The sequence below is a fragment of the Lacerta agilis genome, chromosome 6 (assembly GCF_009819535.1).
Source record: "Lacerta agilis isolate rLacAgi1 chromosome 6, rLacAgi1.pri, whole genome shotgun sequence".
Lineage (NCBI taxonomy): Eukaryota > Metazoa > Chordata > Lepidosauria > Squamata > Lacertidae > Lacerta > Lacerta agilis.
Window position 1 is genome coordinate 67,046,226 of NC_046317.1, and position 16,507 is coordinate 67,062,732.

General features: G+C 44.1%; 2 protein-coding genes across 2 annotated transcripts in view; one reads left to right on the top strand and one right to left on the bottom strand.

Moving 5' to 3' along the window:
* NECAB3 (N-terminal EF-hand calcium binding protein 3) overlaps nucleotides 1–16,507 on the bottom strand; it is a 57,267-nt gene that overhangs the window by 10,804 nt on the left and 29,956 nt on the right. The window contains exon 4 of the mRNA XM_033153285.1: nucleotides 978–1,114. Coding sequence (XP_033009176.1) covers nucleotides 978–1,114 — 137 coding nt within the window. The remainder of the gene's footprint in view (nucleotides 1–977; nucleotides 1,115–16,507) is intronic.
* ACTL10 (actin like 10) lies at nucleotides 12,773–16,141 on the top strand. Its single transcript, XM_033153284.1, has 2 exons — nucleotides 12,773–12,809; nucleotides 14,869–16,141. Exon 2 carries the CDS (start codon nucleotides 14,959–14,961, stop codon nucleotides 16,075–16,077), a length of 1,119 nt encoding a protein of 372 aa, XP_033009175.1. The 5' UTR covers nucleotides 12,773–12,809; nucleotides 14,869–14,958; the 3' UTR covers nucleotides 16,078–16,141.

Sequence of the window (16,507 nt, forward strand, 5' to 3'; positions counted from 1 at the left end):
TTCAATATTAAAAACAGTTAAATTACAGATAGGGTAAAGAGATGTATCTTCAGCATTCACCAAAAACCGTGTGATGAAGATGGCAGACACACACAGCTGCCATAGAGAATGTCTTCTCCCAGGGGACCCCCCCCAAAAAAAAACCCTCTGAAGGAGGTGGAACCAATAGGGCCTCCTCTGCTGTTCTTAAAACCCAGGAGGAACTGTAGGGAAAGAGGTAGTCTTTCAGGTGTTAGGGGCCTAAGACATTTAGGGGTTTAAACACCTTAAACTGGACCTGGAAATGAACTGCCACGCAAAGCAGCTGTTTTAAAACAGGGGTTATATGAGTTCTAAAGAGAATCATAGCCAGCAATATATGCCTAAGAGTCACTTCTGCTGTGTGAGTTTCTGCAAACAAGGCCCCTCATTCTTCATGGCAGGAGCACAAAGGAGACATATCCTAAGCACACTGTGGGTCTAAAATCTGTGGGGGCTTTTTCTAAAGCATTGTATTATTTACTAGTACTGTAAATCTGAAAACTTCAAGGATACGAAAAGTATCCTGTCTCTGCAACTGAATGTCTATGTGGAAGCTCCTCTGACTTCCAGAACAGCACTGCAGCATTCAACCAGGCAGGAAATGCAGAAACTGCTCCCAGAAATCGTGGGAACTGGGAGAAACCCCCTGCCAGAATGGGATGCTGGATGTAGTCTGCACAATCCACTCCAGTCCTGCCACTGTCCCTATTTGACTTTGTGGGCAGATAAAATATCAGTAGCCAAATAAAGTTCCACGTGTGGGTGGAGCCTATCTCTCCGGTTTGAGATGAGGAGAAGAGGAAGGAAGGAAGGAAGGAAGGAAGGAAGGAAGGAAGGAAGGAAGGAAGTGCTCTGAGGCCATTATCACATGAAGTGGCATGCCCAGAGAGCCTTTCTCCTCAGATTTTGGTGGCACCTTTACATCTCTTTCCCATTCCCCCAGCCATTTCTTGTACCTTTCTCGGCCAGCCTGTTCTTCAATGGTGTCTGCAGCACATTCCAGTGAGACCTGCAGGGACTGCAGCTGGTTCATCGTCTCGCGAAGTAGGAAGCGGGTCACAAACTGTTCCATTTTGGAGGAACTCTCATATACCTGGAGGAGCGGGGGCAGGGGGTTGAGGGACACAGGGGGACAGCTCAATACTTCTAAACACTCTCTCCCCAGAATTGCTACCATTGCTCTTGCTCTGTCCAATGCCCTGTGGAAACTCTTCTTTCCACCATCCAGCTGCGTTCACCAAGGAAACCACCCCGCAGAAGGAACCCTTGCTCTGATGCAAGTTCAGAGCCTTGAAGGGAAGACACAGTCAGTATCATGCCGCTGTTGCACTCTAACATCTTTTATCCAAGGAATTCCAAATGCATAAATATAAAGGGGAGTTTTCAATATCCTCAGTAACTAAGAGAAAGAAATGCATTGAGATAAGTATTAACTGCTGGGTTACTTTCCATAAATGAGGAAAGGGGGCCACACAAACAGAAGCTCTGCACTGTTCTTGTTTTTTTTTTTGGGGGGGGGGAATTATAATTACAAATCAAATAATGCTCAAAGCATTCTCACATAAAATTAAACAAGGAGCATTTAATCAACAGATCTTCGAAATACAGTATCAGCAGGCACATTTATTTGTTACTTTCTTTTGAAGTGTTACCTTCCCTGCTGCAATTAAGTTTAAGATTTTATAAATATATACCATTGGGCTTTGTTCGACAATAATGAAAATGAATAAATAAATAAGAAGTGCTTTATCCACCAAGCTACACTGCAAATGAAGAGCCTCTGTTTTCACACACAATGGAACAAAGGGATGTGTGTGTGTGTGTGTGTGTGTGTGTGTGTGTGTGTGTGTGTGTATAATTAGCCATGCTACCAGAGCACAGGTAATAATGCAATATTGTGAAGCTTCTGTTCTCCTCCATTTTTCTGTACAATAAAGATGATCCGCCTAAAATGGCTACTTCATCCATCCAGATAAATTGCTATTGTGAGCACAAATCTATTAGGCCTGACCTGATTATATAATTGCGGATTCAGTCATTTGGCAGAAAAGTTTCCGTCGAGAGACTATACTTTTAATCCAGTTGTAGGTGTACTTAGATGTAACAGCAGCTGTAGGATCCTTGGATTATTGCAACATAGGTTGTGCTGAACAGGTATAAAGTGGACAGTGCAAGTGCTGTCTAAAGCAGAGAAGCAATGGCAAAATAAACGTAGTGCTGCTTCATAGAATCATAGAGTTGGAAGGGGCCCTGAGGATCATCTAGTCCAACCCCCTGCAGTGCAGGAATCTCAACTACAGCATCCATGACAGATGGCCATCCAACGTCTGCTTAAAAACCTCCAGTGAAGGAGACAAACATGGCACAGGTCTTGCAGGTCACTGCAGCAGCTCCCTCGCTATCCATGTCTCTTGGTCCTAAATTCTACAATTTAGAATATTCATTTAAACATCCATAAAATATCAATGACTTCATTTCTTCTCCTTCCATGGTTCATTTTGCATATCATGAATCCTTGCATATTTTACACAAACTAAACCATTCAGTATTCCATTATTACATCCGTCAAGACATATTTACACTGTTGAATTTAACTTAATGCTGCCAGTGTTTTCAAGTGTATACAGTTTCTCCCCATATATTCAGTAAACATTTCCCAGTCTTCTTTAAACATATGTTCTTCTTGTTCTCTTATTCTATCCTCTTTACAAGTCCTGGTCACAAGCTTCCAGAGGCTGCAAGCTTCCAGAGGCTGCAAGAGTTTGGATTTGATTTCCCGCTTTATCACTACTTTAAGGAGTCTCAAAGTGGCTAACACTCTCCTTTTCCCTTCCTCCCCCACAACAAACACTCTGTGAGGTGAGTGGGGCTGAGAGACTTCAAAGAAGTGTGACTAGCCCAAGGTCACCCAGCAGCTGCATGTGGAGGAGCGGAGACGCGAACCCGGTTCACCAGATTACAAGTCTACTGCTGCTGGCTTTTAACTCCTCAAAAAAAGAGAGAGATTAAAGTTTGTTATATCTCATTTTATTAGGATGGGGGGATATAATATGAGCCTTCGATTCTAGCTAAACAGATATAGCACCACATTTATTTTGCATTTCTTAGCTTATTGAAATTTATCACCTGACTCTGAAACTCTAAAAGGAAGTACATTGTGTAAGATGCTGGTGATGGCAAGTATCCATAAATTGCAGGGTGGATTTTGAACAAAAGAGAGTCAATCCATCTCCAGAAAACCCAAATGCATTACATTATTAGTGCAATTAGTTGATTAATTCCTATGGAGGTTTAGATGGATGTCAAGGGGATCTGTCCTCTGGAAAGGTCACTCATTTGACAAGTGCTATGACTCAGTGGCTAAAGAAGGGGCCTTTAATCCATGAGAGCTGGGCTGAAGTTCCACTCCTGCCATAGTGCAGGTTTGGCCAAGTATTGAACTCAGTTCATCGCTTGTATTGCAGTCAAGCCCTTTGTGGAAGTTTGCGCTGTATTTGCCAGCACAAAATGGAAGCTGAAGAATGACTGGGCTGTGTGCTTTTTACAGCCAGTCCAACAAAGCAGATGGAGAGGAAGACTAGCGATAACAGCAGCAGCAGCAGCCTTTCAGAATAGTCAAACGCTTTCATGACTACCTTTCGTGAAGATCCTTTGATGTCCTCTTTATGGCCCAGGGTCCCCTCTAATAAGCAACTCATAGTCCAATTTTTGCTGAGGGGTGATTCTCCTGAAGTCACTAGAGCTATGGCCCAATTTTTGACCAGGAATTTTGAAATAAAATCTGGGGTGCTCTGGTCTGTACAATAGCGGTTACCAAAGATCCCTCTCCCCCTTCTTTCCTTCTTATACATTGTATGTTTTAGAATCTCAGTATATATAGATGGTTTTATGCTTAATGTTTTTATTTATGCAAATAAAGGTGGTGTGTTGTATTGTATTGTATTGTATTGTATTGTATTGTATTGTATTGTATTGTATTGTATTGTATTGTATTGTATTGTATTGACTACCTGTAAAAGTAGTTTGGTATTATTATTCCCAGGGCTTTTTTTCAGCCGAAACTCACCAGAACTCAGTTCTGGTACCTCTCAGGCACCATTGCCATTCTAAGAGAATGAGGGAGGTGTTCATAGTGAGTTCCAACACCTCTTTTTCTAGAAAAACAGCATTGATTATTCCCATATTGCGGCAGGATGTGGGGGGGGGGTGTGAGTATGAGAGAGGCCTGCCCAAGGATCCTACCCAATGAATTCATGGCAGAGGCAAGATTTGAAGCAGGGAGTTCCTGGCTTCTCAGTGAGCCTCCTTGCCCACAATACTACGCGAGCTCTCTGTAGTGGACTTTCCTGACTTTTCCTGATGGTGTCCCCGGCTTGCACAGACAAAACTAGACCTCTGAACCGCACATTTTTGTTTTTTTTCCCTGAACCACACATATTTGGTTCAACCTGTCTCTTTGTTTGTTGCTCAATGGTGGTGTCAGCTATTTATTTATTTATTTTCGTTAGGGAATGTTTTTTTACCCGGCTCTTCAACCAAAAAGGATTCCTTGGGCAGCTTACAAATCATTAACAACAAACAAACAGGCAGCCCCTGTCCCTGAGGTTACAATGTAAAAATACATGACACCGGAGGAAAATGGATTGGGAGGGAGGAAGAAATAAGCAAACTCAAGTTCAAGTTCTTAGTTACATGTTGTTCTAATGATCAGCTGGGGTGGAATGAGTTGTAGAACGCACCTCTACAGAGCCCTCCAGTGGTAAAAATGTGGATAAGAGTTGTTGTGGCTGATGGAAGGCCTAATGCAATGGAAACCTGCAAATGTTGCTGAAAGACATCCCACCATCCCTGACCATTGGCTAGGCTGGCTGGAGCTGATGGAAGTTGTAATTCAGCCACATTTTGAGGGCCATAGGTTTGTGATCTCTGGTTTAAAGGCCTCAGTAAATTAAATGTAACACTACTCAGTTGGTAGAGCATAAGACTCTTAATCTCAGGGTCTACTAATAAAAATAATAATTTATGACCCACCCTTTACCCCAAGGTCCTAGGGTGGGTCACAACAATTTAAAACAAAATACAATCACTGGAATAAGCTGAGTCCTAAAATATGCATCTCAAGTGTCAAAGCCCAGGTTTAAGAGGTGCTCACAGGTCAGCACACCTCTTGAAGCAAACAATGTAGCTAAGATTTCCCAAAATACTATATACCTAATTGAGGTGCTACAAACTTCTATAATCGATTGGTTTACCAAAAGCAAGACTGTTGTCTGAAACCAATCCTAAAACATTGTCCTGTTTGTGTCTGCCACCCCCAGTTCAGCTGTTGGCTGGTGGTGGGAAGTTTGATTACAGGAGCCATTATGAAGTCCGACGCAGACAGAATCATTTCTGTGTAGGAGATAAATCACCGAGTAACATAAGGAGGCAATGAATAATTAGATACCGAAAGGGGGGGGGGGCTCATAAATTAAAGAACAACAAAGATGCCAGAACTGCACACAATAAGCTGACAGAAAAAAAAGTGAGGGGCCATTTTACCAAGGTAAGTATCAGCCCAGTGCAATTTCTATGAGATACTCCATCAGCTGACAGTATCTGCCTGGTTGCTGCTCTGAACAATGCACTTCCATTTCCATTGAAATGGAGGAAGAGGGATTTTGGGTTCATTAAGAGCCAGCACACTGCAGATTAGCAAAAGGCAAACTCCAGTGTACATCCTCTGGCCACAGGAGCTTCCCCCTCCTGTTCCTTTTCGCTTCATAAATATGCTAATTTCCCCTTTCTTCTGCATTCCTTCTTCTTTCAAAACTCCATTTCATGGAGACATGATGAATCTACTTTCCAGCTATCTCTGCTTTGCAAAATTATATTGGAGAAACAATCATGCAGTGGGGTGGAGAATCTGTCTCTTTGGATGGTTCTAGACAGGGGCTTAGTATTGCAAGGAGATCATTTAGATGTTGGATGATTATTAACAGTTTTTTTTTTTTTTAAACTTATCCGATTTTTGCTGGAAAGGGTACATCCAGGTTAAATGGGTGAGAAATGCAGGCTGGCATTTTGGTGCCAACCACATCTGGAAGACCCTTTCCCTCATAAATGGAGATAAAGCACGAAAAGAAAAAATGAAAAGCAAGAAAAATGCACTGATTAGGTCAGATCTGGTCACATCAGGTTACGTTTATTCAATTTATAAATCACTTCCTACTAAAGTGATTTACAACCAGTAAAAAAAAAATACAACAAAAACCTAAATAAAGAACAAAAAACAGATTCAACAGCACATTACTGTTATCATTAGTGCCTCCCAAATGTCCAAGAAAACAAAAATGTCATTGCCTGTCACTGAAATAATGATAAACTTGGTGCCACACAGACCTCCTTATGAGAGAGCTTTCCATAAATGGGGTGAATGCTACAGAGAATTCCCGTTCTCTTGTTGCCACCCTCCAATTCTCTCTCAAAGGGGACACACAGAAAATGACTGCAGATGATTATCTCAGGGTCCAGATTGGTTCAGGTGGAGACAGGATGTTGTTTAGGTATGGTGATCCCAAGTTGTGTAAGGCTTTCAGGGTCAAAATCACCACACTGTGAAATGATGCAGGGCCCAACACAGACCTTCGAAACCAGAGGAAGTCAACGCAGTGCCCTCCAAACACTGGACTACAATTCCTATCACCTCTTATCACTGGTCATGCTTGATGGAGGTTGACAGGTCTGCAGTTCAATAACATTTGGAGAACTCCATGTGGTCTGCTCAATTCAAATATATTCCTGTTTCTTGGTTGTTGTGGCTCAGTGATAGAGAAGAAAGGGGAAAAGAAGAAGAAAGATCCCAGCCACTGGTGACTGCAAGGGCTCAGCTGTATATCTCTCAGCCATTGTAAGATCACCCTATGAACTTGGATGACATCACAATAGCACCCGGTGTTAATCTCATAGCCACAGGAGGGGCTGGTAGCAACATTATCATAGCTGCTTCCCCAGGAGGAGAGCCACTACGTTGGTGGCATGATGGGGAATAACATCTCCCACAGAAAAATTAAGAAAAATAAGTCTGATAAGTCTGCAGACCAGGATAAGGACAAAAGGGGAATTTTAATCTGCTTGAAAAAAGACAAGTCCACTGTAAGTACCAGTCAATTAGTTGCTCCCCCATATCCTCCGCACCCCAAACACCAGAAGCTGAGGGTGCCCCTACACCCTCTTTCTGCATTCTTGTACAACTGGGTGTAATACACGTCCTCCCCCTGCACAAGGTTTCTCTCCTGCCAAGCTATATCTACTTGCTGAGATTGTGCCATAATGCTGACAAGACTAGCGGTAGCAAATGTGTTGCCCTCCAGATATTACGGGACTACAATTCCCATCATCCTTGACCATGTTACCTGGGACCAATGGGAGTAATTGCTCAACAACACTTGGAGAGCATCATCTTGGCTGCCCAGGGACCACAGTGTCACCACCATCTGAAAAGAGACCTGGGGGTGCGTATTCTTAGCACTGCCATCCCAAGCTCTCCCTGGAAAAAGCCACCCAGGGCCTACTTTGCTGTCCATTCAGCACCAAAGAAAGACATTTCAAAAACCTTTTCAGGCTTTTCAGGCTTCACTGCAGCCTTGTTTTTGTTCCCAAGTGTCATAACTGTGGATCCTTCACACATCCCCCCTCTCTCCCCTGTCCCCTCCATGTAGGTTGGTGGTGTCACATTCTATAAGTGGTGATGGCCCCGTGGAACATGTGTACTGTACTCTGTATCCATGGGGCCTCTTTTAAAGGACTCACCCTGTATATGGCAAAAGGAGTCAATGGCACTGAGTCAATGCACTGCCCATGACTTCAGTTATTAGCTGCAGACAAAATTCCATCACATTAACAAGGTTCGCCGTAGTTCAGGCAGACATGCAGATCCTCTTCTAATCTCCTATCCTCCCACAATATTCCAGCACAACAGGCATTAAAATAAAAAATGATAAAAGCTGTGAAATGGCTATCTCAATGCACACGCTCATAACTACAGCAGTGGCACTTTTCTCATGAGGGCACAACACACCCTTAGTTTGGAAAGCAAAACCTCAAAGTCACTCTCTAATTACTGTGACGTGTGAGCAACAGTGCAGGCAATCAAGCTACAAATTAAATCTTTAAAAAGCCGGATCAAATAGTAACAGTGCCATGATAAATGGCAAGTGTGGGAAAGGACCTAATTCTTCTCAGTCAGCTCTTGAGAAGAGACATCTATTGACCATCCAAAGGAACGGTCAACCAATGAAGCTGAAGGATGAGAGATTTGCAACAGACAAAAGAAATGCTTCACACAGCATTTCCATTAAATGGTGTATTTAAACAAGATGTGGAGGTGGCTAACAATGTAAGAACATTAAGAAGAGCCTGCTGGATCAGGCCAATGGCCTGATATGAACAGTAACATATCTTGGCTCCTAATGAAGGTTAGCTAACTCTGGGTAATAGAGATTACAGGGATTTCCTGCTAGTGAGACCTAGAGATTCTTCTGCACAACACACACACACACACACACACACCAGTTTCCTGTGATGGTAATGACACAATTTATTTAGTTTTGCAGTTTCACACTTTTGCTGCTTTGTCCATGCTGTTCCTGCAACTATTTCTTCATGGAGCACCACATTCCCTATTTCACTACAAGTCTCTCTTCTTTCCCAAATTTAGAATGCAATCAACCTTAAGAGGGAACACTATAAAGAGCTGAGACTAAGCTTCCTCAGTTCCACTAGTGCAGGGGTCAGCAAGGCTTACTGGGCATGGGTCAGATCACTCCCGCGGAGATCCTCCGTGGGCCAGACCAGTGCAGCGTGACGCCGGAAATTGCGTCTGTGCATATCTGTGGCACCAGAAATTGCTTCTGTACATGCCCAGACACCAAAAATTGCACCTGTGCAGAAGCGATTTTCAGCATCTGGGCATGTGCAGAAGCCATTTCCGGTGCTGCGGACATGCGCAGATGTGATTTCTGGCATCTGGGCATGCACAGAAGCGATTTCCAGAACCGCGGAAGAGAAACCCGGTGCCGTGCTGTGCCACTTTAAGGGCATGGTTCGGGGGCAGCTCATGGGCTGGTTAAACGGACTCCATGGGCCGCAGGTTGGGGACCCCTGCACTAGTGCATTAGATTTCAGTACTACTGAACACAACTGATTACAGCAAATCATCCACTGATCTACCAGTAGATCCCAGTCTACCTCTTGCCCAGCCCTACCGTAGATCTGCCCCACCCTTCTAGGGCCCATGCCCCATGCAGGGCAACTTTAAAATCACAATACTATATATCATTAAAGATCTGTTTCAAAAACAATGGCAGTGTTAACAGGTAGAAATGAACCTTCATAGTACTTAGCAGGCAAAAATGTGCCAGAATAAAAACGTCTTTACCAGCTAGCTCGCAAATCACAATTCGTAGAACAAGGTGCGATATTGCTGCAGTCACTTAGAAAGGCCCAATCTCTTGCTGTCATCAACTGTGCCTCCACCTCCAGAGAAGGGCAAGATGGTATGGAAAGATGATGATGATGATGATGATGGTAATTTATGCCCATCTGTTTCCCATAGGTGGCAATCCCATAGGTTCATTGGACATTTAGGGTTTTAAAGTTGATCACCAACACTTTAAATTGTGCCAGGAAACAAAAGGGCACCCAGTGAGGACGCTGCAGGACAGATCAAGCACAGTCCCTCTGGGGCCCACTAACAACCTTGTTGCTGCATTCTGGGTCAGCTGCAGCAGCACCCAGAGACTCTTCTGTTCAAAGGTAGCCACTGCAAGAATCACATGAGAGGAAGCCAACAGTGTTTAAATATCTGTCAGGAGGCAATAGCTGAGACTATGAGGTCCAATCAAGTGCCTGACTCAGGCTGCAGGAATGGATCAGGGAGAATTATTGTGCTTGAGGGAGGAAAGTTTCAGTTTACAGTATTAGGAAGATTCTGTTTTGCTTACAGGTCAAGGTAGTGCTGCTTCCTCCTCTTGGAAAATTTTCTCATGGCTCCAAAGTCCTCCCCCTCTTCACTCTCCCCTTGGGGAGCAGGGTAAATTTTTGTGGCCGGCAAGAGCCAAGGGGCTACCGTGGAGACAGTCCCAGGCCCTCATTGCCATTTCCTTCAGCAGCCCAGCGAGGAGGAGGAGATGGAGACAACCAACTGCGGAGGATTCTCACAATGTTTTTCTTGGTTGAGGCTGAAAAGACAGGAGTCAACGCCGATGGAGACTCCACGGTTGCCAAAAATAAAACCAAGAATTATTACACCATACATCCGGTAGGCATGAGAGGACCACCTGGACTGTGATCAGCAGACATTGCCAGATCAAGGGCACGGAAACAAAAACCTCCAGGACACGGGAAGGCAATAAACCAACCTGAGCATCTCAAAAAGGCTGGTCACCTTCAGTGTGTGCTTGAAAGTGGGGCGAGAACAAGGGTCTGTTCTCACGTGCTGCTATCGTGGCGATCACAAGGGCAATGTGAGGTTAAAGTAAGGCTTAATGGGTTAAGGCAGAGATGAGGAACCTTGGGTTTTCCAGATGTTGTATTCTGACTACCATCAGCCCCAGCCAGCATCACCAGCATGGCCAATGGTCAGGGATGATGAGAATCATAGTCCAGCAACAACTGGAGGGACACAGGTTCTGTTCCCGGGTTGGATAATTATCATTGTACAATATTAATGCACGGGCATGCTAGAATCATTCAGGCAACCAAGCCCATCATTGTAAGGGGCAAGCTACACAGGTTCCTTGAGGCTGTCAGCCAAGAAACAGGTATGGCCCTCCTAGAAAATCCAGCGGACACCCTTCAAAGAATACAGAAGAGAAGGAGCTGTAAGATGTTGCACCAGCAATTGCTGATTGGGAACTAACAGTTGTAACATTGCTGTATGTGCTGTGTAATAGGGAGAGGCCCCAATTCACCTCTCACTCTTAACTAAAAACTATGAGCATTTTGCTTCCTTTGGGTGCCTTCATATTGGTGCCTCATGAGGGAATCAGATTGTTGTGGGTTCCAAAGCCAGAAAACAGCAGAACAGTTGAGGAGAAGTCAGTGGCAAGTGGGAAGGCATTTCCACAACTCCTGTGGCTTTATTGGGTGTTTTGGAGGAGAATCATACACAGAATACTTGTTTACAGAGTACCTGCAAGGATGTCAAAGATTAAGAGTTTCTCAGCTCCAGTCCTAGCAGGCACTTTAAGAACAGGCCTCCCCCTCATCCTCTGAAGGGCCAGTCAACTCATTACAGCATTCGTTGAGAAATAACGATGTATTCTGAAAAAAATTGGCATGTAGCTTGGGACTAGAAGGGCATGGTACTCCAAAACCATGTCCATACTCAGCTCAGATACCATCAATTCACATTTCCATAGGCTTTTATAGTTTGGGAATTCTTATGCTACTGGATATTAGCCATGATAGGTCTAACAGAACTTCCAAGGTTAGAGGCAGGATATATTTGATTTTTCTGGATGCTGTTGACAAACAACAGGGTGCCCCTGTTATATTATGTCTGGCCTGTGGGCTTGAAATACAGAATTTGCCAAAAAGCAAGTCAAACTATTTGTCATTCTAGTCTAGTACTGTCTACTGACTGATGGTGGCTCTCCAGGGTTTCAGGCAGAAGAGGTCTTTCCCATCATCTGCTATTTGATGGCTTTAACTGGCGATGCCAGGGATGGAACCTGCAGCCTTATGCATGATAGTCACTTGCTGGACCACTGATTTATGTTTGCTACCCAGAAAGCTTCCCAAAGCATCTCTCTGGCCTTTGTTGGGGACTAGGTAGACCCATTGTCCATCTAGGCAATCCTTATGGTCATGCAAATCATCACATGTTTTTCCTATACACACACACCACAACATATGCAAAAATGCCATGTGTAAGAAGCCTGTAATCTTCACAAAACATAAATAAATATCCTCCACGCTTCCTTCTTTTGTGGCTCTTCTTTGGGTCTCTTTGCCCTTTGAGGTTAGATGGGTGGTAAATAGAATAGGGCCCTTTTCAATTACAGAGCCAAGTCTATGGAATGCCTTCCTTGCGGAAGCATGTATTTTAGCTACTGATGGAGACTTTAAAATCAATAACAGTAAAATTACCCAGTTATTTCCCCATTTTTTTTATAACTGATTTTCATTTTACAGTATCATTCTGCTGGCATTTATTGGCTTTATACTTATTTCTAATCATCTCAAGTTTTTGTTTGTTTATTTTAATGGTCCGAGAGGTCATGATGATGTTTCAGAAATGAAGCTAAGCAGATTTCGGCTCTGGATGAGAGACCACCTGGAAACCTCATGAACATTGCTCTGAACTTTGTGAAGAAAAGGAGGGGTGCAATCCAAATGAATAAACATAGCCAATGCTACTTGGATTTGACATCAATGCAGAGCCCACTCCCTTCAAAAGCTTTTCAAGTGTGGAGATTGTGGCCTTCCAGAGTTTTTGGCGATGTTGCCTGGGCATGATGGGAGCTGGGGCTCAACAATGCCTGGAGGGCCACAGATCACCCACTGCTGCATTGCAACTGCATTGCCATGGAACTGCACATAACAGAACCCAATGAAGTCACAAGAGAAGGAAATCCCTGTTAGGAAGAAGAACCACAGCAGGTTCTAAGAATTCCCATCAAAGCTGGGCATTTCCTTTCTTTGGCCATCTCATTCAGGACCTCACCGTTGTCATGCCAAAGTTTTCTAATATCCAGAGCCTCCTCAAATGAGTTAAAGGTAAACAGGAGGAGACATATGACAAGGTATGAAATCGATTCCACCAACCAACAATGGTCAATATCAGGAAGGGTTATTAGTGATTGTCCACTGTGGCACCACATGAGGACATTCTAGTTTATTTTATCTTCATTATTTTGGTAAATGGATGGTGATTTATGTATGTGTCGCGGTCACTCTCTCAGACCTGAGCAGCACCCCCGGACGTTTAACGGTCTATTGGTAACTGCCCCAACGACATGTGGTATATCCGCTGCCACCAGCCAGTATTCACTCTGGCAATGAATAACTCACTTCAGATTCGGATTGTGGTAAAAATAAAACATAAGGTTTTTTTATTGTTTGTACAAAGCATAATGGTTTCAAATGACTTGGTAAAATGTTTAATATAACTGTATGGTTATTCAAATAAGTATATTTCAACTCTCTACCTAGTATTCCAATAACATTCCCTAATGCCTCCTGTTAATTATTCACTCTGCTCTAGCTCTGCTCATTAGCTCTATCTCCCTCTCTCTATCCTTCCCTAACTCAACTGCCTCACTTCCAACCTCTAACTGCTTTTTCTATCCTCTCTAACTGTCATCCTTCCACACTCTCTTTCCCTGGAGAGCTCCCATTGGTCAATCTCCTCCCTGCCAAGTTAACCCTTGGAGAACCTTTAGGGGTGAAACGCCACAGTATGTTGTTCCCTGTCATGAGATAAAGGGCAAGTTATAGCTATTTTAAATAAAACTCCTAAGGACCAAGGAAGCTGGGTTTATGGGATGTGAGGGGCTCCAGCTCCCCAAATATTTTGGGGGCAGGGGGCTGCACCCCCCAATATTGAGGGGGCTGTCACCACCTGCCACCTCCCATGCACCCCAATCTCTGCCCAGCAGCCCAGGAACCCAGGAGCCAGGCTGGGGCTGGGACAAGCCAGGGCAATCTTTGCCTTCTCTCGCTCCAGCCCCTGCCTGATAGCCCAGGAACCCAGGAGCTGAGCAAGGGCTGGGATGAGTGAAGGCAAATATTGCCCTCCCATGCGCCCAGCCTCTGCCTGGGAATCCAGGAGCCAGGCATAGGCTGGGACTAGCAAGCGCAAAGATTGCCCTCTGAATGTCCCACCCCAACCCGGCACATGCTGAGCAGCATCACATGACCACACCCCCTCAATGTGTAGGGCTGTTCATTCACAAAAAATGTCTCTTATCCTGTACATTCTAGCACATTTCCCCCTTCACCTTTCTAACAGCCATAAAGTTCAAAAAGAAAAAAGAAAAGTGCATTGGAAAACATGGGATAATAGCCACTAGTTGCTAGTGACATTTAACCCCCACACAAACATATCAGGATGAATATTAAATGAACAGGCAACAGGCTTTATCTCAGTATCTTATAATAACAATGTCTTTACTTCCACAACACTTTCCTATGTAAGCACACTTGGGGATCTGTAATAAACCGTGACTTCTGAAGTAGACATGATACCATGTCCTCTGGAATGCATCCCGTGTTAAGCTAAGCCATGGTCAACATAAACCAAGGTTTATAAACCAGCTGCAAACCTTGGTTAACACATAAACCAAAGTTAAGCTGAGATGCAGGTATGGACAATCCGGCTTAACTGTGCTTAAGTTAAATCAGGGTTTATAAACCACGGCTTAGTGTTACTGTACATGCAAACCAGATTGTGTTTCTACTACTGAGTGCACATACCAGCACTATGTAAGTCCTTAACATCTGTTCAGTCTTGTCTATGCAGTATTAAGGGTTCAGGGTGCTAACGAAAACAGCAATACACCAGTAGATGGTCACGTCACTTGTTATTTATTTTGAGTCCATGAAGAAACACAAAACCTTGGTGTATTGCAGTGCCATGTTTTATCTGATTGCTATGGACTGCAGTGCTGCAACCAAAAGGGATCCCAAAGGGACTTACTCCTATAAGCAACAATTGTGTTGTGTTGAGCACTGCTCCAGTTAGATTGCTCAGATATCCTGACTCTGATGCTCAACAGGAATCCTACTTTCACTTCAGCAGTTGACTACCAAGGGAATTCACAGCCTCATTCCTTCTTTACTTATGCTTTGGTTTTTTGGCAGGGCGACAAGAGCTTTTATCCCTCTCCAATTCTGCCAACATAATTCCACTTCTGCAAAGTCAGAAGAGGGCATCAGGAAAGGTGCAACACTATGGGGAAAGTTGCGATTGTGGTAGACAATGGCAGTGCCTTCAGTCGATCAGGCTTTGCAGGAGAGGAAAAGCCAAGGATTTCCATGAAGACAACATACTTGCCTCCCACCAATCCAGAGACGATTCAGGACAAACATCTATATATTTCCTGTAGTGTCCATGCCAAGGACAGCTCCAGAAGATCCCCAGACCATCCAGTAAGGCATGGCATCATAGTGGACTGGGAGGCTATGGAGAATCTGTGGAGCCATCTCTTCTACTGTGGATTGAGAGTGCCTGTTGAGGAGCATCCTTTGCTGATGAGTGACTCTCCCTCCTGCCCTACTACAAACAGAGAGAAGATGGCAGAGGTGTTTTTTGAGAGCTTTGGTGTCCCAGCTTTACATGTGGCCAACACAGCATTCCTCTCCCTCTGTGCCTGTGGTAGAGTCACTGGGCTGACTGTGGAGGCAGGGGCGGGGGTTTCTCATGTCACTCCAATCTACTCTGGGCAAACCTGGATGGAAGGCACCTACCGACTAGACGTGGCTGGGAGGGCTCTCTGCAAGCACATGTATACCCTGCTGCTGGACAGTTCCAATGATCCACAGCTTCTTGGGTCTTTGGATAAAAAGATGGTGGCCCGGCTTACAAAACAGTACTGCTATGTGTCCATGGACTATGAAAGGGATCTTCAAGGCAAGGCTTGCCAGGACCCTGTGAGCGTTCAGATCCCCGATGGGCACTTGTTAATGTTAGACAAAGAGCGTATTTGCTGCCCAGAGCCACTCTTCAGGCCACATCTGTTGAGCCAGAACTCCCCGGGACTTCATATCTTGGCTTTCCAAAGTTTGCAGAAGTTTCCAGCTGAGTTTCAAGGAGAGCTCATGCATAATGTTGTATTATCAGGAGGTTCCTCATTGTTTCCTGGCTTTCCAGAGAGGATGTGCAAGGAACTGCATGCCTTGCTTCATAGCAGGGGGCACCCTATAAAAATCCTGGCTTCCCCAGCAAGAGGCAAGGCAGCATGGTTTGGGGGCTCTTTGGTGGCCTCACTCAGCTCTTTCAATGGCTTTTGGATGAACAAAGAAGACTATCAAGAGCATGGGGCAGCTTATGTGCATCAGAAATTCAAGTAGGCAAAGAAAATGCTTTGGCTAAGATAAGGCAAAAGGATAATGGGCAAGAGAGAAAACAGCAAGAGCACAGTGACTTTCCAAATGCGACTGTATTTTGTATCTAACCAAAATTCAGTGCTTTGTGTCATATTGATTTCTGCTCTCAACTCTTTCTCCTTGAAATCAATAGGAGTTAAATAAATGGAGGTCTGATTGTGCGCCTAAACGCTCTATGGAAACAGGTTTTTCTTTAGCAAATGGAAATGGAAATACGAGAAGAGAAAATAGCACGGATACCCATCATTTCTATACTCAAATGGAGATAAAAAGAAGTACCATTCATTACAACATGACCAACTTTACACATTATGCATTCTACTTATCTGGTCATTAAAACTTCATACCTGTTGCCAATTTTCTAAAAGAAATGAAGAAATGAAAGCAAAGCAAA

Coding starts and splice junctions, on each gene's coding strand:
- ACTL10 (XM_033153284.1), top strand. CDS start 14,959: ATGGGGAAAGTTGCGATTGTGGTAGACAATGGCAGTGCCTTCAGTCGA.